Source organism: Toxotes jaculatrix, chromosome 3 (genome assembly GCF_017976425.1).
Source record: "Toxotes jaculatrix isolate fToxJac2 chromosome 3, fToxJac2.pri, whole genome shotgun sequence".
Classification (NCBI taxonomy): domain Eukaryota; kingdom Metazoa; phylum Chordata; class Actinopteri; family Toxotidae; genus Toxotes; species Toxotes jaculatrix.
The window spans coordinates 21,133,779-21,158,477 of NC_054396.1; the positions used below are offsets into that span (position 1 = coordinate 21,133,779).

At 39.2% G+C, this 24,699-nt stretch overlaps 1 protein-coding gene across 4 annotated transcripts in view; it reads right to left on the minus strand.

Annotated features, from left to right (window-relative positions):
- ppp1r16b (protein phosphatase 1, regulatory subunit 16B) overlaps nt 1-24,699 on the minus strand; it is a 108,380-nt gene that overhangs the window by 66,833 nt on the left and 16,848 nt on the right. For 2 of the 4 annotated variants that reach the window (XM_041033000.1, XM_041033002.1), the window contains one exon: nt 15,427-15,839. In XM_041033000.1, coding sequence (XP_040888934.1) covers nt 15,427-15,694 — 268 coding nt within the window. In that variant the 5' untranslated portion in view covers nt 15,695-15,839. Of the gene's footprint in view, nt 1-15,426; nt 15,840-16,668; nt 16,699-17,012; nt 17,147-24,699 lie in introns of those variants that run through there. The other 2 variants (XM_041033001.1, XM_041033003.1) reach the window with 2 other exon arrangements.

Here is a 24,699-nt window from a genome sequence, read left to right on the forward strand (position 1 = left end):
ATTACTGATGAGACGTTTTTCACAAACAATAATGTGGACTCCAAAGTGGAACCATAATCATGAATCCTAACATAAGGTTTCTCTGGTAAATACAGTTTGTTGTAGAGTACATCCAACAAAATAAAAGATTTGAGGATTTATTTTATAGTTTGGACAGTGACATTCCAGGAAAGTACCACTGCATATTTAGGCACTAACAAATAGTTTTAGGGTCACATGTTTATTGTATTTGGAGATAGAACAGATGAGTTCTATATATATATGTATGTGTGGCTTTAAAGCCACACATATATATATATATATATATATATATATATATATATATATATATATATATATATATATATATATATATATATATATATATATATATATATATATATATGAGATTTTAAAAAGTCCTTTTACAGACCTGGTTTGTGCTGACATTAAACACACCATATACAAACAACTCCAATAGCCAACAACTCCTGGTACAGGCACTAAATCCTTCCACATTTGCAGTTTGTAGAAACACAGACTTAAATCTTTCAAGATTCATTTTCATGAGCCTACTTATTCCTGTTCAGGAAATCCCTGGCACACAATTGATGAGAAAGCCTCATATCGCAGCATATTGCATGCATGGATGCTCTGATCTGTGAGGTGAGTTGAGGATTTTAAAATCTCAAGCTCACATACAGTAGGAAACACAGTGCAAAACAGTTGTGCACAATGCATGTCTCCTTTCATGGAAAGGGGATATTTTGTTTGGGAGCCGAGTGTACAGTACAATAAATATCATGGATGTTCTTATAGTCAGGGTTTAAGCTCAGGATGCTGACTCACACACTGATCCCCCTGTAGGCTCATATCTCACAGCCAATGATCACTGATAACAGGGGAATCGTCAGTAAAGTTAGGATCAAGTCAAGATTGTGATAGGGGCTATGTGAGTTCAAATGCAGGAAGAGTCCAAGTGGAGAATTGATTTTCCTTCCAGAGTATCTCTCTTTGCCATATTGAAGAGGCAAATATTTGTTGTGCAGCAATACCAGCTGCCACAGAAACCCTTACATCACACAGACTACCTGATTCATGTGACATAGCGGATTATACCTAAAATGTCACTATGGTTTATAATCCCCCTGAAACAGTGATATGCTGGTGAGAGGGCAGAGTCTAATACACTGAACTGAGCTAATGTAAAAGACCTAAGTATAGTGTAAAATATTTTATGATCATTCAAATGAAATACAGAGGAAAAAGGTCAAACATTTGACCCTGCTTGTAAGTAATTTAAAACTTGACTTCTCCTAAACTACTGTACATCTATTTACATTTTTCAGAAGAGGGTAAAACCATTTTGGACATATTAGAGGAAACGGCGTCTAAGCCTCGAGCATGAGTGGGAATTTTAACACAACATCGGTTGAACGACAACTCAAAGCTGAGCTAATAGAAATATTGCCAGTAGTTAGTGCATATAGAAAATGGCTGATGTAAGCACACACACTCGTCAGCGCGCATCAGTTCCCACAAATGAGATATTTTAAACTTGGAACAACAAAACAGCTCTAAACACATAAACAGTGCAGCAGTTCGCAGAAAATAACACAATCATGTTCCAAACACTCTTCAGGCAAGGCAGCCTTCTCAGTCTGTCGGCTGTGCAGAAAGAAGGCCGCTTGGCATGTCCATAAGTAGCAGCTAAATGACATTGGTTTTAGTAGGACATTATGAGAGAGGATCATTGATATAATTAGTATTCCACTGTGTGTTATAATTATCCTCCACATGATGAGCTATTAAGGGACTTTAATTGTATGTTACGCTGCTTTAACAGATGTAGTTAGATAGCACAGCTGGGAAGGCCACTGGAAGACACAACAAGCTGTAGATTGGGCTGCCACAGGTGTTTTCTGGGTCACTGTGGGCAAATTAAACACTGAAGTAGAGTAAACATGAGATACAAAGATCTCAGGTTTTGATTTGGAGAGATGATTGGTATTCACTCTAAAAACTAGACTAGAGTTAAGGCCCTGATCATAATGTAATTAACAAACAAATCCCTTCAGTAGCCTGTTGACATTTGGACACACTGACAAATCCCAGGCACTAATTTGTGGTTCGCAAATGTTACTTGGCACTATGAGGAAACAAAGCTCATATCAAGACAAACAGGCACAGATTAATTCCAAGTCCATAAATCCCATCTCAAATCGTGGAGCCTTTTCACAGTTTACTTCCATATGACACCAACACACAAATTTTGACCAGATGATGGCACTAAATTAAAAGTTCAGAAAGTCATGGGGATGTATCACCTTGGAGCCATAAATGTCTGTACCCAGTTTCATGGTAATCCATCCAATAGTTGTTGAGATACTTCAGATACTTCATATATGAAACAAAATATTTATAAAATGATGAACTTTTACTAACCATTTACTGTGGCGAAAGATGCGCTAAGCCTGGGAAACAAACCTGGCTTCATAATGATTCACATCAGTGCAGAGTCACATCACATCAAATGCAGAGACAGATGGGGAGAGGAAAAACCATTTAAAAACATCAATTTAACCAAACACTTCAATTAGCAACCCCCCCCCCCCCCCCAATCTTCCAAACCTGAATCCAAGCTAAACTACCACATTAGCTTCTTAGGGGCCTTATTTCATAGTATACGGGTCTACTGACATAATCAAGAATATTTGTGGCCCATTATAAACCTTTATGCAGTACTATTCTATTCAAAAAGCGGTGTTCAAGTCTGGACAGGAGCAAGAAAAAGAGGAAGAGTGCTACATGGAGTTATGGAGACAAACATCAGTATTGTTTGTCTCAGTAATGCTCTGGATTATACAGCAGTAACCCATCCAATTAGATCCAGCATGTTTGCTAAAAGGCATTAAGATAGAAGGCTTTAACTGATTACAGTGAAAGAGAGGAAGGGATAAAAAGTAAGACAGACTGCCAGGGAAAAACTGCAGGATAAAGAGGCAACTCAACATATCAGCCCAAACCCAACATGACAACCTGAGCTGCATGTGGCCTGACATGTCTGAGTCAAACCACAAGCAACCCTGCTCAGTGTTAAGGCTTGCTCACACCAGAAAGTGGTCCTCCGAAATTACTCCGCACAACTTTGCAAAATATTTGGTTGTAGAAACCAGTGACGCAGTTACTATTCTTGCAGGGCTAACTGCTGATCTGGTGCAGTTATTGAGGCAACTGCCAACTGGTTTACATTTCTCAGTTCCTCTGTTTTCCCTCCACTGTTCCACCGTGCCATTTTGTTCACCAATGTGAGACATGTCGTTCAATAAAAAGTTATTTAAGAGGAAAAATTAAGCTCTGCGGTCTCTACAAGGACAATAAGTTTGCACAGTTTGTTCGAGAGAATTATCTGCAAATCAATTTTCTGTTGTGGAACAATTTTCACTCCAACAGAGGAGGTTAATTAAAACTGGATGATGCAACACAGCTAAGGATCTACAACAGTTTTCTCCATTATGGACACTGTGCCTCTCAGTCACCCCAAAAATGAGCACAATCAAGGTTTGCAACTGATCAACAGCACAAATTTGCAGGTCAAGGTTTGCCAAAGTTAAACTTCACGGGAAAGAATTTGCACCAGTTCTCGGTCACAGGTGAATCCACTAATCGTGGCGATTCCATTAGAATGAGATGAATTTGCTGTATTAAAAACTGCTGTGCAAGTGTTTTAAGATGCAAGGTCCACTAGATGCTGGTTCCAAAAAAACTCTTGACTAAAGTGTCTAGATTATTCTCTAGAAAAACAGTCTTTTAAAGTGTCTTTATGGCAATTTTGAAAATGATGGCTGCATTGAAAGGCATCTGGGGCTTAAAGACGGGTGTATTTTTGGCCTTGCTCTTTGTCTTGATCAACAGCTCCTGAGGCTATAAAGAGCTGCGGTGGTTGCCATTTGTTCATCTCAGCTCAGCTACACTTCACAGCTTACACTTCTGCAGTTTAAACACATACAATTAAAAAGTCACTCATTGCGCCTCTTGAGTTTATTATTCTCTATCTGAGTGTTGTTAATGACGCTGTCCCTGTTTGGTTTGGTGAGGCCTAATCCTCACTGGATAATCCTGAATCCTATTGCAGGATTTATGGCGGAGGGCTGTTCATTCACTATGGTGGGGGAGAGGTAGGTAGACTGGTGGAGACACACTGGAAGATGTTACAAGTTGGTTTCAGAAAGAGTGGGGGAGCAGCGGGATGCTGAACATGCATCGGGGGGATTGGCAGCGGTGGATCAAGCCCGACTCACACTGCCACTTAAACGCTTTCTGCAAGCCAGCATGCCAGCAGGTGGGCTTCAATCACAGTCAGTGATAAGGATGTGGGAAGGCTGACAGGCTGTTTGAGATATAGGCATGCCTCAAAGCAACCGGCACAAATTTCAAAGGACCTGATTAGTGACAGAATGTTTTGTTACTGTGAGCAAAGCTGTTTCCCTTTTTTGCAATGACAAGACTGTTAAAACTGATCATTTTTCCAACTGTGATACACAGAACAATTGTACCAGATACAATTCAACTTCTCATAAAAGATTCAAACTGCAGAAAATTGAGGATTACACAAGGTCAATAAATGCTCATAAACATGTCAGTTACTTTCATGGCAATTTTGCCCCACTTCATAATCTTTATTGGCAAGAAATTAGCAACATTAATCTAAAAATTTAATTTAAAATATTTTTCCCTTCCTCAATGTACGCACTCGTATTGATGGATTTATTTGCAGCTAAGCTAGAATGTCGTCATTTTCAAGTCTGGTATAATATCCATTTTTGCTAATTTTATTCCAGTTGAGCTTCTTGTTCTCTCATGATGAGCTTTTCCATTAAGAAGATTTCTTCAACAATTACTAGCCTTTGGTCCTTTGTCAGGGGCACTACCTTCCCCCACTTCATCATAAAGACAACAAGTCTTCCAAACTAAACAACAAAATACATTTTGTCCTCCCGATACTGACTATACTGTTAAGGTTATGGAACGAGTGTTGGTCATAGTGGAAAAACAAAAAGACACAATGTTGACTGTGCCAACTGTGCATTTTAATCAATTAGTTTTTTTCCTGTAAAAACTTTTTTCAGAGAAAGGTGCCATTTAACTCATTGGGACCTTATATCCTAGCATAGTTTTTACACTTTGAATAACATATGTGAGTGATCTACATCAAATGACTCACTTTCCCTCAAACAATTCTGATATCTATGTACTTGTTTACTTTTCACCTTGACAGAAATAAAGAAACAAATCAGATTTTTCCTCCAGAATTCCCTCCATGTATGTAAATTGGTGGATGTGTGGTATGTCTCTGGTACTTTTAAATCATCAATATAATGCCAAAACAAGCCTGTTTTTCCTTATATGAGCTGATTATTATTTGGATCACATACACTTCCTCCAATGACAGTTTTACATGAGGGCAAGTTAGCAGCCACAACCACATCCAGCGGTCTCCCACATGCTATCCCATGCAGCAGCAGCCATGATGATGCACAATTTGTGCCTTTGCAGCTGAGTCGCTCTGGGCCATGGAGCTGCCTGGAGCTCTCTATGTCTGCCTCAGTTACCATGGAAATAGGAGTTAACTTGAGAGTCGGGGCTCTCCCAGGAGATTTGACTGATGTGGAAAAGGGGAGGAGAGGGAGAAGGACATCTCGGGGAGCTCGTTGGCAGACTATCGCTTAGTGCGGTACGGTTCACTAAAGACAGCATCTGAGCCAGCAAAGAATAATAATAATTATATGGATTTTATGAGAGCACTTTGAACACTCATGCAGAGACATGCAAATGAAAAGAAAAAAAATGAGTGGTGTAGTGAAAGAAGAGGACACAATGAAGCAGAGATAGTCAGTGAAGTGCTCAAGTTCAATAAATGACCCTTTGTTGCAGTGTGACAGTTACACGGCCAAGAAACGTGTTCAATTATGAAACTAAATAAGCCAAAATTCTGATAATTCCATGGCTCAGTGAATCCTGCTCTTTCAACTGACACAATATCACAGACATTTATACTCCATGCAACATTTCTACATACTAGTTCAACCTATCAGGCTGCTCCCACCTTTGTATTTGTACTGGGTTTTTTTTTTTCAGTATTGTTAATCCCAGATGATGTTACATGACCAGGATGAGTCAGTCCCCTCTGCCCATGCTGAGGCACATGAACTAGCATGGCGGCGAGGAGACAGCAGTGTCAGTGTGTGCCAGGCAGAGCGGCAACGCCTGGAGGAGGCGAGTCTGACAAACTCATAGAAGAATGTTAATTCAGAAAGACAGAGTAAGAGAGGGGAAGCAAAGGAGTGTAGCAGAGTAGAGACGAATGGAGTTCTGCTGACCTGAGGGCAGCTCGAGACTCCATGAAAACTGCCCTAATCACAGAGGGCTGACAGGAAAGGAAAAAAATAAAAAATAAAATATAAAATGCCCCAAAACCTCAAAATCTGGCAGTAGCAACAGTGAGGGCAACATCAGGAAAACACAGTCTCTAAAATCCAGTCATGTCAGGAGAATAAGACCAGTCCTCCTAATCACAGAAGAATTCGATAGATGCCTCCTACACGAGGATGCATTTTAAACTGTAGTTCTCAACCCTGTCATTGTCGCAGCTCTGCTCAGGGCATGAAATGTCAAATCCCACTTAAGTAATCAACTGTTCAGAAATGTCACCTAAAATCAACAGTGATCACACAAGTGGATAAAGTAAAAATGCAAAGAGCCTCAAGTGAAGCACCTTCATTTTGTCACAGATGCAGGGATAGAAAAAATGATCGCACTCATCCCCATGAATGAATGAATGAATACAGCATCCAGAAAATGCCATATGGCCTTTTACGTTGTTGGCAGATTAGATGCAGTAAATGCAGAATTTTTTGCTTGATGGATTTAATTGAGATTTGAGTCATTTAAAATATCAGTGCACAGCAAACACAGTGACACTTAAAACCTTTTTGCTCAGCGGTCAACTTTAAGTGTCAAATGAGTATTTTCATTATAATTTCTTAATTATTTATTTAGTCAATAAAATATCAGAAAGTAGTCAAAAAAAAAGCCCACCAAAAATTCCCAGAGCCAAAGATGACATATTCAAATTGGTCATTTTGCAGGGCCAACAATCCAAAACTGAGAGATCTTGAGTTTACTGTTACTGAAGACTGTGCAAGCCAGATAACATCTACAGTCAAGAGGCTGAAGAAAGTTTTTAAGATGAAATGACTCAAATGATTGATTAATAATAAAACTATTGCTGACTCATTTTCTACGCACTAAATGATCCATTCATCAACTGTTTCAGCTCTATTTGCACAAGATGAGAGGAATTCACAAAAACCTATATAAACCAAAATATAGTATAAACAGCATCTATGTAGATGTTAAATTAAGACCTGAACTACTCCACTGTAAAAGTTTTAGGCTGTGATACCATAATTCTTCAGGTCTAAAGGGGTTACAAACACACACGTGACAGACTGCTCACCCTGGTTTTGTTTGTGTTGCGACACATGATGCACAACAGAGACCAGCCAGCTTACACTACAGTTGTCAAAGGTCAGAGGTCACACTGGCTTAGCTGAGCAGGTCAGTAAACAACCTCCTGTTACAGATCACTAGTTAGTGCTGAGGCAAAAAACATCCTTTACTGAATAATTACAGATTACATGTTTGTGTGGTTAGGAAAAAAATGGATGTGTAAGGCAGTGTGAATCATTAAATAGAGGAAAGGAAAAATGAAAAGAAAAAAGGAACAAAGAGACCAAGTACACATGCCTGAAATGAGTCCCTGAATCTCATCCTATCACTGCTCCCTATATCAGACCCAATGTTTTACAGAGTTTGAAAGTATTTTGAAAGGAGTGGTGGATAACAAGCTCCAGGCAGCTTTTACAGGCTGGTAAATCTGCTTCAAAAGTCCATCCTTTTATGTCAGTGAGTGCAAATCGTTTGAAGTTTACCAATTCCCTTTTTTTTATTTTTTATTCTTCGTCAGACATTATCATTGCAATCTAACACAGAGAGCAGCAACACTGAGTGACCTACATCTTCCCTGAACGGCACCGTTTAGCTTTCACAGTACGACCTGTGATTAGTTAACTGTTTGCGTTCAGCTCGTTTCTCTTCCATCATTACTGACTGCCTCTAATGAGCCTGACATCTGACTGGGGTTCACTATCAGAGTTGGACCATTATTACATTACATTGCATTCATCTGGCATTTACTCCTCCATAGGAAAAAAAACCAAAATGTTAATGCATCCCTCCCAATTAAACAACATCTTTTTTTTAATGAAATCATGAGACGTCGAGATGTAAAGCCTTTTTGTTTCCACACCCAGCACGAATGAAATAGCAGCTCTCTGAGGTTCTACTTAGGGCACAGCAGTGCTTTGAGCTAAATGAGCTGACACGCTCATGATAACCATGCTAACATGCTGATTTTTAGCAGGTGTAATGTTTACTATGTTAATGATCTTAAACAAGACAGGAAAGTACAGAAGAGCATTAGGGCCAAAGAAAAAAATAGAAGTCTTAGAAAAAAGTTTTAACTTCTGAATTAGCATTAGAATTATGTATCAGTATAAGTAATATAGTGAATAATGAATAAGGAGGTGGAAGTGCTAAACAAAAGCAATATCATGATCAGGTGGAAATATTAGTTGGCTACCCACTTGTCCTGCAACTTTATAACAACAAAAAGTTGGTCCAACGCTGAGGAGCACTGGCTTCAGCATTTACATAACATGTTTTCCATACTGGCTCCGCATATGTTTAAAAATGCAGCAGCAAAATGTGTTTACGATAAATGTCACACATCCTAAAAAATGGTGTAGTCCTATATACTCTGTAGTTGATGATAGTCTGGTATTCTGCATCCAAAGCAGTGTGTTTGTCAAAGTCCTCCCACCATCTTTAGTCATTAAGAAAATACTTCTTTTACACAGAGAGAAGGTGACTATAAAGATCCACCACCAAGGTCCTATTTTTCAATTTAATTTCCTTTCGAACTCTGTGAGAGGAGTTAGATAAACCTCCCCACTGGCATTTGAAACCAAGACTAAAGGTTAACTAACAGAGAGTGTCTTAAAGTGTTTTCTCCTATAGATAAAAAAAAAACATCAGAAAGCAGAACTGACAAAGAACTGAAGAGTGTGAAAGACAGAAAAAGAACAGACATCACTGTCAAAGGTCAGTGTTTTCTTGAAAATCAGCTCCATCCGACAAGATGCATTTTTTTGTTTGTGTTGCTCTTGTGTGTCTTTTTAATGCCACTCTGCTGCTGCCATATGCCTGGGAGCAGCTAAGCCTATCTAAGGCCTCTGAGGAGAAGGCCTTACCACTCTAATAAGGTAGCAGAAGATGACAAAAGCTCCTCTGAGACCTAATTTGCACACAAATATCTACAAAGAGAAAAAAAAAACAGGAGACAGAACCACACGTGAATACTCCTTCCAAGAGGCGTTGCTCGCTGCTGGAGTGTTTTTCTATCCAGATATCTTCCCCTGTATTTTTATGGTGATGATATGTCAGGGAAAAAAAAGGTGGTGAACCAAAAGCAAAAGCCACTGGGCTAAAAATGGAATGTGGATTTTAAGTGTGGCTTCTCCAACATCAAGTTACAAGTTATGATTTTCAGTGGGGAATAAGTGGTAATTAGTGCGCTGGGTGTTGCCACGTGTGTGGGTGAATAAATAGAGTCCAGGGGTGGGAATCTCAGAGAGCTGTAAAGGCCATAATAAGATGTGAGGTTGTAAATCACATGATCACAATTTCTGTAACAGACAGACAGACTGAAAACAGCCTCATGTCCATTTATTATCCTCATTCTTTGGATATTTCCCTGCTTTCTCCCTCCAAATGAGTATCTTTTTGAATTATTTATGTATACAGTAAAATGTGCTTATTGTAACTCGCAAAATGAAATGACTGGAGAACGACGCCGCACTGAAACATCAATGTCTAACTAACTGTAAGTTTTGACAGAAAACTACATAAACCCAACAGCTCAAAACTTAACTCTCAGTAGTAATTCTCTCACTTGGTAAATGGACTGTATTTATTTCCCGGCTTTTAAACTGAGAGCAGTGTGTGAAGCAGTGTGATGTTTTAAGGTGCCAGTGTACTCAGTCAGAACTGCTTGTCAGATGGTTGAACAGCATCAGAAACCTACCATCAGAAGACTGCCTGAAAATGTCTTCTGGCAGGATCTGCTCATCGGGAGCAGCTTGTGGTTCCGTGTCTTGTTCAAGGACAATTTGGAAATCAGTTAGGATTACTGAACAACCTGTTCATCCATGCTACTTTCACACATTTAACAGTCACTAATCACTGGCATGATTTGATTGCCACCAAATGTTTACCGTGACTTGACCTGATGGTGTTGCCTTAATCATAAATACTGAGCAGCTTTGCAAGAACATTTGCTAATGCCATGATTGCAAACTTAACTGTTCATTTTTCATGTTCATGTTTTCTTTCAGAGGCATTTTACATCTGTAGAATCCAACTTAAAAGTTGTTCTAGTCTTTCCCCTTTTTCCACAGAGATTCTTGACTCCATTCATATTTGAGTTGTTTCACAACTTTATCAGATAGCACAGCATTGTTCAGGAAATGTCAGGTCAGTTTGTGCTCTATGTAAGTGTACGTGTAGACTGTCCTTTCTGACCCCACTGAGCTGCTCCTCTGCAGGACAGCAGCTCTCTGGAGAGAAGAAAACCTATCAGTCTCAATAGCCAGAGAGCTGCGCAGAGAGACATTGAGGTGCTTCACAGTAATTTCACAGTCATCAACCCTCATCACTGAGAGGGGGCAGAGGGTTCAGGACAGTGGCAGCCAGAGGGCGAAGAAATGGGCTCAGACTGGATGGGATGGGATGCATCCCATCCCATCCCATCCAATCTTCTCCTACTTATTCTCTTCTTTCTCATCTCCTCATATCCAGCACTATTTAGGGTTTCTCTGGCTGACAGGCAGGCGCACACAGACACACACTTTTTTTAATTATTATTTTACATAACACACAAAAGTTTATTTACACTCATGCAATCTAAAATACATGAACACTTTCGTGCTTCTCGTTTTCACAATCAGCTTTCAATACCCACTAACGACTGATTTTTTTTACAACAAAAACAAGAATAAAACAAAATAAAAAGTAACCTTTAAAAAAAGAGAACTGTGATGAAATGTATTACACTTTATGTCAAAGAACGGAAGCACTTTTGACATTTTTGAAAAGGTAAGGTAATGTGACTATAAAGTGCAGTGTAGGTAAAGTTAATGTTACTTTCAGTCAGCCATCTTTAGTGTTGCTATCAGGAGGAGTGAGTAAGTTCTGTGATCCATCTAAATCATCCTGTACATGTTCACTAAACAAAGACCACATCGCATTGTTGACATTATCCGATGATTTATCCGAATGTGAGGTTAGCAGCAGCAACTGCTCTAGATTTCCAGTGACCAAAACAAGACAAGAACTAACAAAAAATAATAAAATGAATAAAATTTGACTAAAAGTAACACACATTTTTGTCAAAAGACAAGTAAATAAAGACGAGTTGCCAAAAATAACATTGGCCATGACCACACAAACACATAGACACAAACTTCAGCTCAAGCGCACATTGTGTTCTTTGCAGCTTTACTATTTACACGGCCTGGTGAGTCTGCTCCCAGAGCTTCCAGTGAGGAAATTATATTGTCTGGGACACTGTAGCTCAGAGAGGAAAGAAAACACACTCACACACTTAAACTCAAATGTATAATGGCACACAACTGCAAGTACAAAGATCTTAGTTTCAATAACACATCGACTGTTGAAGATACGGTACCAATAACCACACTCACACATTCGTCAGCGTCTGCACACACACACACCCTCTGGTCAACCCACTGATGTTCTGGCAGCTAAAGCACAGGGGGGAAAAAAAAGAGCAGTGAAAGAATCACAGGGAGCGACTCATCCGCTCCCACCAATCAGGGATTAAACAGGAGTCGGCCCAGCCAATCCGACCTCTCATCTTATTATGGCCTTGATGCTGCTAGAGTCAGCCTCAGGTCAAAGTCAGTCTCAATCTCTGTGTGAGTTTGATTTTACCTCTCCCTCCCTCTCTCTCTTGCCTTCTAATCATAAAAACATGAGGTGATGGGTGCCTCCTTTTATTTCGGCCCCCATCTGTGACTTTCACTGCTGGGTTTGGTTTTACTAGTCACTGTGTTTTGCAGATTAGGGGTCTAAATTTTATGAAACAGTCCTGTTTAATGAAAGTTCAGCATTGACGCCATTTTTCAAAGATGCTCAAACTTAATCTCATCATGGTGCACGTTTAATTTTTTTTTACCTTATTTACATAGTCTCCTTTATAAATGGCTGTACGAGTGAGTATGCGATAGTGTCAAATATTATTTTTGTAAACGAAGCTCAGAGCCTGTGAACGGAGCTGGAGCAGCATAGCGTGTGGAGTCATGGTGCCTGATCGAGCATTTGGGGACCAGAGGGAATGAGTGAGGAGATTATCAGGCTCCTGAGCTAGCCAGCTGCCACTGGAGCTGTGTGGGCAACACTACATCCTGCCTCCTTTTCTTTTCATCTCTCTGCTTCTTTCATGGTCACCCTCATTAAACAGCACTGATAGCAAGTGTTTCTATGCCTGGGCACTGTCAGCAGTAAGGAGAACTGACAAAGCTTCTGCATATCAGAGATACAAGGCAAAACAAAGCAATCTGCTCGCAGTGTGTTCAAATGGGCTGGTGATTTTATTCAGATGTTTGCACAAAATGTGAATTTAGTCATGCTGACAACTAACAAGTAAATATATGTTTCTTATTTACATTACTGGACTTCATAACTTTGAGGGTTGAAACTCTTCTGTTACTGCTGTTACCAACCTATACACTATACAACAAAACTGAGTGCACCCCTGATCTGTATCGCTACAATGTTAAATAATTTATATTATCTAATTAAATAATACATCCTGGCCATTTAATACAGTTTTAATACAGTTTTATTTGTTTTAGCTGAAGTCCAAGAAGAATTAAGCCAATTGAGATATAGATATAGATATAGATATAGATATGTCAAAGAATGGCGCATATATCAGAATATATATATATATATATATATATATGGAGAGAGAGAGAGAGAGTGAGAGAGAGAGAGAGAGAGAGAGAGAGAGAGAGAGAGAGAGAGAGAGAGAGAGAGAGAGATTTTTGTTTTGTTTTCTTTGGTTTGTGTGCCTTCATTTTGGATGACAGATTCAATCCTCCTGGGCATGGATGATACCAGCCTTGTACAAATCTGTGGAGAGATGTTCTGCCATTCTTCACAGATTTCAGCTGGTCTTTGCTGGAGGGCTTTTTGTTGCTGAACCTTCTACTTTGAAAAAAAAAAAACACTCCAAAGGTGTTCTATTGGATTCAAGTCAGAGGGACACACAGGTTACAGTTTTCACTTTTTTCTTCTCATATGTGATTTATGTGGTGTATTTGGGAACACTGTCATGTTGGAAAAATCCTCTTCTGACAGGCTTCTTGAGACTGGGAGTCGTATTTTCATTGAGTATTTGTGTATATAAACTTACATCATGCTATCTATTAATGCCATCTCCCCTACACCTTTTACACTCATGCATATTATCAGCACATTCCCACTTCCCATGTTTCAGGGTTGGCACTGTGCAGTGACTGTAGTTGTCCTGGCCAGTGCCACACCAAACAAGCTGAACCCCATCTGATCCAAACAAAAATTTATTTTGGGTTCATCTGACCAAAGAATGTGCTGCCAATATTCATCAGGCTTTTTTTCATGTTCTTGTTTCATGTTCTTTGGCAAAGTTTCATCTTGCAGTTTTTGTGCCGTTTTGGGAAAAATCTGCCCTTGGACACTTAATGTGTGCCATTATTCACTAATGTCTCCATTCCTTCACCACATATGAATTCTAATCTGACCCTAAATATACAGAGTATGTTACTAATAATTCTGAAAACTGCTGTGGATACATTTATTTTTATTTTTCATGAAAGGATCCTTAAATGAGAGCATACATTATTGTTAAATACACATTTCCTGCAACTGACAATAAACGAGTAGATGTTTCATGTCCCTGGCAACCTCGTGGTTTTTCAGACCAACATAAAAGACGATCATTCATCATGATCATCAGTAGCCATAACGTTTCTGTTCAAAGTCTAAGGGACTCAGCAGACTTTTTGGTTATTACACACAGCACAGCCACATAGAACAAAAACCTTTTAATGCTGTTCAAACCATTTTCAAAACCTTTCACACAACATCCCTGTGTGGAATGAAGCAGTAGCAGGATCAGCACAAACTACAAAAACATAACTGATGAAACTTTGGTTTTGGGTTTTTTTTGTTTTTTTTTGTTTGGAAAGAGCTTTTTCCTTTACACTCCATTAGGTGATATCCTTTTAGTGCCAGCTGTTTCTATCAGAGCTTTATTTAGGTTAACCATGGTGATAAACTACAACAAGCCATCCAAACAATACAAATCCCAAGCCTTCCACTGACCCTCACTTCAGCTAGAGCTTATACATGCCAGTTCACAGTCCATGTGCATGTGCACACGTGTACATAAGCGTGTATCTGCAGTGCAGAGCTGCTTCTGCTCTGTACGAATTACTATGAGAATACGTAACCCTTGTGGCCGTTTCCATATCTGCACAGACAGCTTGCACAAGGAAAGAATGTACAGTAGCTCAGCCGCGGGCTGTTTTGTTGTGATAAAAGGAGTTCCATCTAATTTCAAGTTAAAGTGAAGTTAAATTAGATGCCATATCTAAACGATAAGCAGCCTGTTATCGTTCCTGCATCACTGACATAGTGTTACTACTGCCACAGCATCGTGGGACTGTTTGTACTGGAGGAAAACAATTATTATCTCCAAATGGGGAGGGGGGGGGGCACCATCCGTAGAAATTTTAATTAAAAGACTGGCAGAGTTTCATCTCAGTGTGACAACTCCATTATTTTCCAGTGATGAAACAGTCTTCTAGCAGAACAAATTCAGTTCGTATGGAGTGACTTCCCCTGGCAGTTAAAGTGGGCAGGCCCAGCTAATCGTTTTCCTGACCTTGGCATTTTGATATCCAGCTGAAGCAGTGAGGTGAGGCTGAAATTAAAGTAATTATTCAAATGTGGCATCACTGAGCTTTGTGCTGAGTTTCACTTTGAGCTTACAAATGAAATCCCAGAACATATTTTTAGTTAGACGCCTTGTTACAAACAAGAATAAATCCACAGTGGTTCTATTTTGTGCACCAATTACTCATGTGTTTTAAGTGCTCTTGTGTAGCTTGTGTCATCATTTCCAAAACACTGAGACTTTGAATCTACGCTTCCGTTTTCTAACTTACACATATCATAAATATTCTTTACTGCTCTTACCTTCATCTGGATCATTCCTGGCCGATGCCTCCAGAAGTGCCACACTGGCGGCAAACGACACATGCCTCTTGGACTCTGCCAGCTGGAAGTTGTTTGCGTTGCGTCCCTTCTTGTCTGCCTTTCGCTTCTTATTCTGCATCTCCTTCTCGTACACGGCCCATCTCTTCAGCTGCTGTGTACGGCGCTTCTGGGCCGCCCGCAGCCTCTCCAGACTGGGCACCTTGTCCAGCTGCTGCAGCTCCTGGATCAGCTCCAGGTGGTTGGCCATGATGCCAGGGGACGGGTCGGCGGTAGTGGCTGATGGTGGAGGGGTGAAATTGGAGGAGAACGTATTTTTCTAGCGAGGGCTGCACCTTCGGCTATGGCCTCCTCCCATAGCCGTCATCATTATCCTTTAAGCTGTGGTAAACTTCCTGAAAGAGGAGAAAGAGAGAAGTTCAGCCACTGTTCATAAAAATAGCAGACATGATTTTTTACAACCTAGAACTTTAATAAATACATCAGTAAATAAAATGTGGAAGTAGTTTGATACAGAGAAACTAGTAAATCTTTGGCCACTGGGGAAACTTTCTGGTGGCCTGTTTAGAGAGACCCAAGTTCAAACTACCATGCAACCAAGCGCTATATACCTGTTTTCATGCTGTCTGACTGTTTTCCTTTAACTGTGTTGTTTATTGTGATGCCAAAAGATGTAAATAAAATATTATTTCTGTTCTATTCAACAGTGAGGTTCACATCAAGGTGAAACAAAAATGAAAGCAATATTTTATTCTCATAACTGCTCAATTTTCTTCCATTAATGTTCATGATTTTCCGAACGTCAAGATGATGCTTTTTAGGGTTCAGGTAAGGGTACAAATGCACCTCTGCTAGAATGGAGGCCAATTTCTCTATTTTTATCTAAATGACTGAGCACGGGTTGCAGTCTCAATTTTCCATTTCCTTTGTTAGCCGTTATAGACCTCTGTCTACCATCCTCCATGAAGGGTAACCACTTCCTGAATGCTACAAGTAGACGCCAGTATGATGAGAAACTGATGAAGAGAAAGAAAAAACAAAAAGAGAGCACAAGGGCAGTGAGCTGAAATGGGGATTTTTCATGTCATTGTTACCTTGATGTTCTCAGGTTAATAGTAAACGTAAATAAAAGGCTCTTTTTTTCCTCTTTTTTTGTCAGTAAAGCAGCAAAAAAAAGCTTTAGTTTCTTACTATTTTAGAGACATACCAACATACTGTATTTACCTGCATCTTTCATCAATATAACAGGTTAAAAGCAGAATCATTCACATTTGAAATGAACGCTAAATACGGTATAAGGAGACTAAATACAAACATACAGTATATTATAGTCTGGCTGAGTGATTGAGCTCAGTCAGCCCACTTCCTTTGTTCAGCACTCTTAACAATGTACCGACATTTTATCACTACAGCCAGAAAACATTCTCCTGATAAAAGTCCAGCCCCTTCCTAATCACTTAACACACAAACACATAAACACATACCAACACAAATTACATTTTATATGATTTCCATAGCTTTAAAAGCATAATATCCATGTTTAATAAATGAAACATGCTCTTACTTACTATTTCCTACATGCTGAAAAATATTTCCTCATGTTTGCAACCCTTCACTAATGAAACTCCACACTCCAGCAGCTACGCCTGATGTAACCCTCCACAGTGCAATGTGCTGCTACATCTAGTCTGTCTGCCACCAACCTTAAATTTCATTTCCTTTGCAGTTCTACAAACACCTACCTAAGTGCTAAAAACATGGACAGGAAACAAGCAGTATAATCACTTCCTACACAATCACTTTCAGTCCTCAGTTTACCAGCGCAGCATGTTTGTGTTCGTGTGCTAGCAAACAGATGTCATACGTTACTTTATCAATTGGCAGCCGAGTGAGTCACTCAAAAAGGCATCCAGACACACAAATGCAACCACGCCTAACTCTTAATCCTTTAAATGTGTAAAGGTTTCCTGCACAAAGATGCGAGTACATCCTTGACTTTCCTCTATAACAAAACCTTTTTACCAGATGACAAGTGGAGATCGAGACTATAAGAGCTTGTGTGAAAGAGATGAGAGGTGTCTTTAACACAGCAAATTGGTTTACAGCAAATGATTTATAAAGACTGGGTCAGGATCCAAAGGTCGATCACAAGAGGATTAGCAGCAGGGTCTCAAATTATTCTGGAGGAATTTCAAACTAAAGCTGTCAGCATTTTTTTTTTCCCCGTGAAGTCTCTCAAGGAAGACAGACGGCAGAAGTAACCAAGTGCTAAACAGTCTATCACAGTTTCAGTTGTTGGTTTGAGCAAAAGTCTGCAAAAATTTAAGATTTCTGGGGGGCAAGGAAAAAAAAGCATAAGCCAGTGGAAGTAAAAAAAAACCCCAATTAAGTTATCATTGGCAATGAGGCTAATATTTGTCCTTTTGTTTAATTAAAAAGTTTTATCATCATACCTTCCTTTATATTTGAGTACTATAAACATACTTTCATACAACATATATTTTGTATTGTGTTCCTCATCTTCATGTATGTAGCTTAGAAATTTTAGCTTTTTTGTGTGCATTTGATGTGATTATGTTTGTCCCAAGTGACAGTTTAAGTTATTTGACATCTATGTATCTGTCAGTATGATTTAGAGATCTCAATGAATCTGAGGCTAACTGAAAGTTTGAGTGTTAAATCACATAGTGTATCAATACAAAAAGGAAAGAATAAAATCAGAGACAGAAAGATAATAATATCAAGTTTATAAAAGCAAAAATAAAAAATACATTTTACAAAATAAATGCCAACAACAACCACAATGTTACACAGTTACACAGGTACTCTACTCTTAAAGAACCAATAAATGTATCATTATAGTCATCATATCTAAGGTAATAATCATAGTAATTCTTTTTACATTTCTTGTATGTAAATATATTCTGAAGGCACCTTCAGTTAACCCCACACTGTCATATTATGAGGTAAGGTCCTAAATATAGTAATACTGTTTGTTCTGTTTTTGTCACCTGTCCCTGACACACTGTTCATACTGATAGAGGCATATCCATTCAAGATTTTACATGAAACAGACCTTTCAGATCATCTTGATGCACTGGCAGTGCTAAAAAAGGTATTTCACCTTACTTGGTGTAAAGAAGTCTACTTAGATGAAGTGGAAAATTGCAGCAAAGGTTATAAACAAGGCCACACACAGTCCTTGTGCATCCATGATGTCTGTCATTTTACAGTTTAGAATCTTAAACAAACAGTAACTCCAGCTGTTCAGCACCAGTTATGTTTTACAATTTACTGTGAATAACATTTGCTTAGCTGTAAAGTTTTTACTGCTTTATTTAATTGGTGAAACTGCTGACTTTAGTGAGGGGACTGATGCCATATGAAATGCTCCACAGCACTGAAAACACACATGTGAACACAGCAGTGGCCACACTCAACAGAACAACTGATTACAAATAAAAACCCATCACAAGAAAACAAACACATTTTTGACTGGCTGACATTTGTTGGTTAAAACCGGTCAGATTCCACTCTGCATTGTTGTGATTGTTGCATCTGCCTTATGCAACACAGTTTTCCCACAGGGACCATTAAAGTTTTAAACAATATCACAACAGCAGCCATAGCAGCAACACACAGTGGAGAGGATCCAGGAAAAGTCCAACGAGTAAAGTGGGTCGAAGAATCACTCCAACTCTAAACCACTGACATCTATAAACTATATAAAACATTTTTAATGACATGCTTTATTTTACAACATGCTGGATTTTACAAAGTAAAAAGTTTCCTCTGATGCCCCCTGAATGGATCTAGACAATATATACCCTTCTCTCTCTCTCTCTTTTCCTCTGAGATGTGAACGCAGTGGGCAAACCGAATTAACTTCAACTTGACGTGTGACAAACAAGAAACATCCAGTGTTTTCTTTAGCTGTCTTTGATGGTCAATGGCATTAGCGCCGGGAATATGAAACCCAGGAGCTACTGCAGATCAAATCAGGGGAATCAGAGCAGAGGTAATGATATTACTCATACACACACACAGAAGTTTGCACAGCTATCCTTGTTAGGACCTTGCCTTGACTACCATTCATTGTGGACAGCCTAACCCTAACCCTAACCCCAACCTAAACCTAATTCTAACCCGAACCTTAAAACCAGGTCTTAACCATTAAACAGCCTTTTGAAGTTGTGAGGACCAGCCAAAGTGACCACACAACAATGGCTTCAAACCGAAATCTGTCCACACAACCATAGAAAGACACGTATACACACACGCTCACAAGTGACAGTAAAGCCAGAGACGAAAAAAGCAACACACAAACATCTGCATTAATCTGCAACTGATGTCAGCCAACACCTTGTGTCAAAGACTGGATTCTTGTAAATGTTTTCTCATACAGTTTAGACAGAGAACAAGCAAACCATAATTTCGAAAGCAGTTGATCAGTTTCATTTATACAGCCCAACACCACAAATCACAAATTTGCCTCAAGGGGCTTCACAATGTGAATTGCATACTACACCGTCTATCCTTAGACCCTAACGTGATAAAATAATGATTTACTTGTCTGGTCTATAAAATGGAAGAAGAGAAAATCACAATTTAGAAAAGAACAGAATAGCCTTTATTGTCATTGAACAATGTCCAATGAAATTATATGCTTGTGTCTCATAAATACAAAAAGAAAAATTGAGTCTAATCTAACATCTTCAAATGTTTTGCGCAACAGTCTAAAACCAAAAAAAATTTAATTTACAATGACATGCCACAGAGAAAAGCAGAAAACCTTCACAAGACAGAGAACATGGTATTTTTGATTAATAATAATTCAAAAAATTAATCAACAGTCAAACTTATTGGCTATTGATTAAACTAATTGTATTTCTTCTGAAACCAAACTTACAGCCATGATCAGGAGTACTGTCATACATAGGCAACAGCAGGAATCCGGGGACTATTTTGTTGCTGCTGAACTTCCTGTGCTCTCCCCACTTCATTTCAACATTCTGATTAACTTTTTGATTATTGCCCACTCATGGAAAATACAAATCATCGGGTGGAGAGGATGCTGCCATTAGCATGAGCTTTTCCAAGAATAGCACAGATTGTTAGACTGATACCAATTTCCCGTCTCTCCCACAAGCAACCTAAACCACATGAGTAAAAAAGGACAACGTGCTGCTGGGCATCATCGCGTTCTTGATAGGAAACTGACGGCTGAGCGAGCACGCAGCAGTTTCACTGTTTATCACGCGTTCCCTCAGTGACGCCAGTATAAAGAAGTTTAGATTTGACTGTTTGACTGACATATCGACTGATGGCCCTCTGACAGATGTAACAAATGATGAAGTAAGAGGGAAACCTACATGCTGACATGTAGGCCTGTTTACGGCAGGTGAACAAGAGAATGAATTTGGCGCAGCCTTTGGCATTTTTTTAAACAGTTGAAGATAGAAGAGAATAAATAATTTGCAGCCCCCAGGGGAGACTGTCTTGCCCATTAAGAGCTTCAGCAGTGCATCAATAAACGGAAATCCAAACACTTGGTGTACTTCATACGATGCCTTAGCAGGAGGCATAAGACGAACTGTTTGAAGATATGTAAAGCACGGGGAGCTGTGAGCAACTGTAAGCCCTCTGGTGATATCACAGCCGGTCCCCGGGGCCAAGGCAGCAAATCACAGATTGACCTCAATCAGCTCCCTGGCTGCAGATAAGAATGTTACACTTTGTATTTCACATTTTTATGGAAAAGGCGCAACCTAAATTTCGTACCCATTCTCTGAAAAAGCAGGTCAGACAATGAACATCAAGCAGTCGCGGTTATCAGTAAATGGCATTTATGCTCAAAGCAAACCTCCAACACAGACTAAACAATTACTAAGAATTTTCTTCTCGTTTTTGTTGAGGTGGTTGTTTTTATAAATTACCAACTGCCGACATATCGCCAAACCATTGCTTTGTTGTGATTACAAGATCACAAAAATGCAACCCTGCCTCAACCCTAAAACACAAATGGAAAAAAAAGCTCTTTCTTTGCCTCAAAAGACAAACGACACAGCAAGTTTCTGCAGCGGACTTTCCATTTTTACCTTTCAGTCTCAAACTGTAATTGACTTGCTTGTTAAAAGTCAGTATCTGTTCTACAGCTACAGTATCTGCCTCTGCTGACCTGCCAGACCTAAACCTTAAGAAGATGTATACTGTGAAAGGAAGAGACACAGACTTAAAAAAAAAAAAACACAATATGCCAAACAGCCCATCCTTAAATAGCTAAACAATGAATTGTTACTAGCTTGGGGCCTTTTACTTTATCTCCCTGGGCTAACTGCATGAAGAAGCTGGAAACAAAAACAATAGGGTAGTTTAAACATTCAGCCTGGCACGGCTGACTAACAATTCAGTACAAAGGCTCTGTGCCTGAGCATTCAGGTCATTACGATCCATTTTCTCCTTTTCATCATTGACAATTATAACATGCCTGTGTGTGTTCATGGGGTTCCACACTCACGAGGACCAAATGTCCTCTCAAGAACAAAAAGCTAAACCAAAACATTTAACCATTCCTCATTCGATTAAAGGAGCTGTTAAACCAGAGGTAAATTCAAGGTGTTAAAAATGCAAGTCAGGAAATGAATGTTTCTAATGAGGGCCTCAAAATTATAGCATTACAAAAGTCTGTGTGCGTATGTGTGCGAGTTGAGCAGTGCAGACATCAGCTTTAATTCACTAATATCTCCACAAACCAGATGGATTGAGGTCATTCTGGATCTCTCATCATCATTATGAAGGTGATTTGGCACAGAGGGCAATACACTATAGACGTATACTGTAGATAACGGCAGGACACTACGTCACACCAAAGTACTGCACTGCACACAATGCAGTACAGGCGGGATTTAATCTAAATCTCATATAATAATAATAATAATAATAATAATAATAATAATAATAATAATACATTGATAAAATATCAACTGTCCTGCTTCAATGCTAACTTTTTGGATAGTTTTCACTCCTTTCCCACAAGAACCTCAACTTGCATGTGCATGTTTGTCAGCAGCAGGGAAAAATAAACATGTAGTCATTCAATCTGAGAAAACAATTCCAACTCAAGGTTGACTTCCTTCTAACAAAAAGAGTTCGACAGAGAGTTTGTGTTAACAGCTGTAACAAGTTAACTAATGAGCTCATAGATTCATTTCCATGACAACTAAGCAAACTGACTCAACTGAGTAAGTCAATAACAAGCCTTGACGCTAACACTAGAATTCCTAAAAGTCTTAGGGATGAAATCATGACATACGTTAACAGAGTCATCTCTGCCAGTAATGAAGACTGCGTGATAAAACTGAAAGTATCACACAAAGGGTTTAGTCAAATCCGTATTTCCTGGGTCAGTTTTAAAGTAAGTTTCAGCATCCATCGTTTAACTTCTCAGCAAGGTTACCGACTCTTCTCACAGTGTCCTGCTGTTGTGTGGAAAATGACTCGTGCTGTGTGCAGAGTGAAATCAGATCACGGCTGCAATTATTTTTGGATGACTTTCATAATAAAACAACTTGCTGCACTATAAACACCAGCTATCCTTCTGTTGTATTTCTGACAAAGTAGCTGCTCAAGCAGTGCTTACTGTAGCATTAAACCACCAGTAACCAGAGGTGCTAGCAGATCAACCAGGACTGAAATCTTTAGGATTACAACTTGAACAGCTGAGCTGCTTAGTCACCTTTTGCACATTCAGTGCATGAAAATGTGAAAAAAAAAAAACTTGCACTGACGCTGGAGTCAACTAGATGTTTTATGTATAACTGAAAGGCAACGCTTTGTCTAATTTTAAGAATTAATCCCTCTACCATGCAAATACAGCCAGTGCAGTCATTGGGGGTTCTGTGAGAACAGTCCATGGAGAGTTGAACAAGTCAACAGAAAGGTAATTCCCCATTCATGAAGGCAATGCAAGGTAAACAGTCTTATCTATTCATTTCTTAGAGTTTAAAAATGGATTTGAAGGTTATTTGAATTTTCAAGCAGAAGTCAGTCACTCGTGTTGAGTGTTTTTGTCTCGGTGCCAACCGAATCAGTGTCCTAATTCAGATTCTTTCGGAGAGAGAATACATTAATACTAATGGATTTGAAGCGCAAAATGAGGCCCGGTGGTCAAACACCAAAAGGCTTTCTAATTTTCTCTCTTATCATCCCTACATCCTCCTTGCCACCTCATCAAAACATTTTCAAAGAGGGGGCTAAACATTACTCATCTCTTCCTTTTATCTATTTTATTTTTAGAGAGGACAATGTGATAAATTCAAGGCTGACAAAAATAGAGGATATGTCAAAAGGTTTTCAAGTTTTTAAAAAAATGTAGTTCTTCTATTAAGAACACAAAGGTTTTTTTATTACACTAAGTATGCACACCTCTCATTTTAACAGCTACTAAAAGACTTTTAATAACACCTCAAATGAAGACCATATCTTCTTAAAGTCCTCCCATTCAGTCACTTTCAGCCATTATGAATGTCTAATATCTTTACAAATGTCCACATAAGGAATTATAAATATGCTTTTCATAACTACAATGATCATTTTCCTGAGGTAGTTAGCAAATCATCTTCACAACCATTTACCAGACTGCAGCAAAGATGTGTAAAGACGCCCCCTCAGCTGTAACAAACAGCAGGAATGAGTATGAAAACTCCTCCCACTGAGGCTGTGACCCTGTTGATCAGCAGTTCGCCATGAAGAAGGCAGAGGATCGCACTACAAAAGCGTGAATGTGTTTTTGTTGTGTTACTATGCTGCTGTTGAATCTCGCTGCACTTTCACAGTCTCCTCCTCACAGAACATCATCTGCCTTCACGAGGAGACACGCCGATGCTGTTATCAGTCTCTGCCTGACACAAGCAGATGCAAAGACAAGACAGTACACAAAGACAAAGACAAAGGCACATGACCAGGCAGGAAGAGGCAAACATATCTGGGAAAAGAAGGCAATCTACAGTAAAACAGAGTAAAAATGAAACAAGCAGACGATTAGTCGAACTGAAAGCTAACCATCAGCAACTCTGATGATAATCTGTCATGCAAAAAAAGCCCCAAAAATCTCTTGTGTGTTTGTTACTTTCTCTTTGTTTTGTGTGATAGTCAATATTTTTGGGTTCTGGATTGTGGGCAGACAAAACAAATAATTTAATTTGAGCTCTGTGATGGGCATGTCTCTTTTTTTACCCTCATATTTAATAGACTATA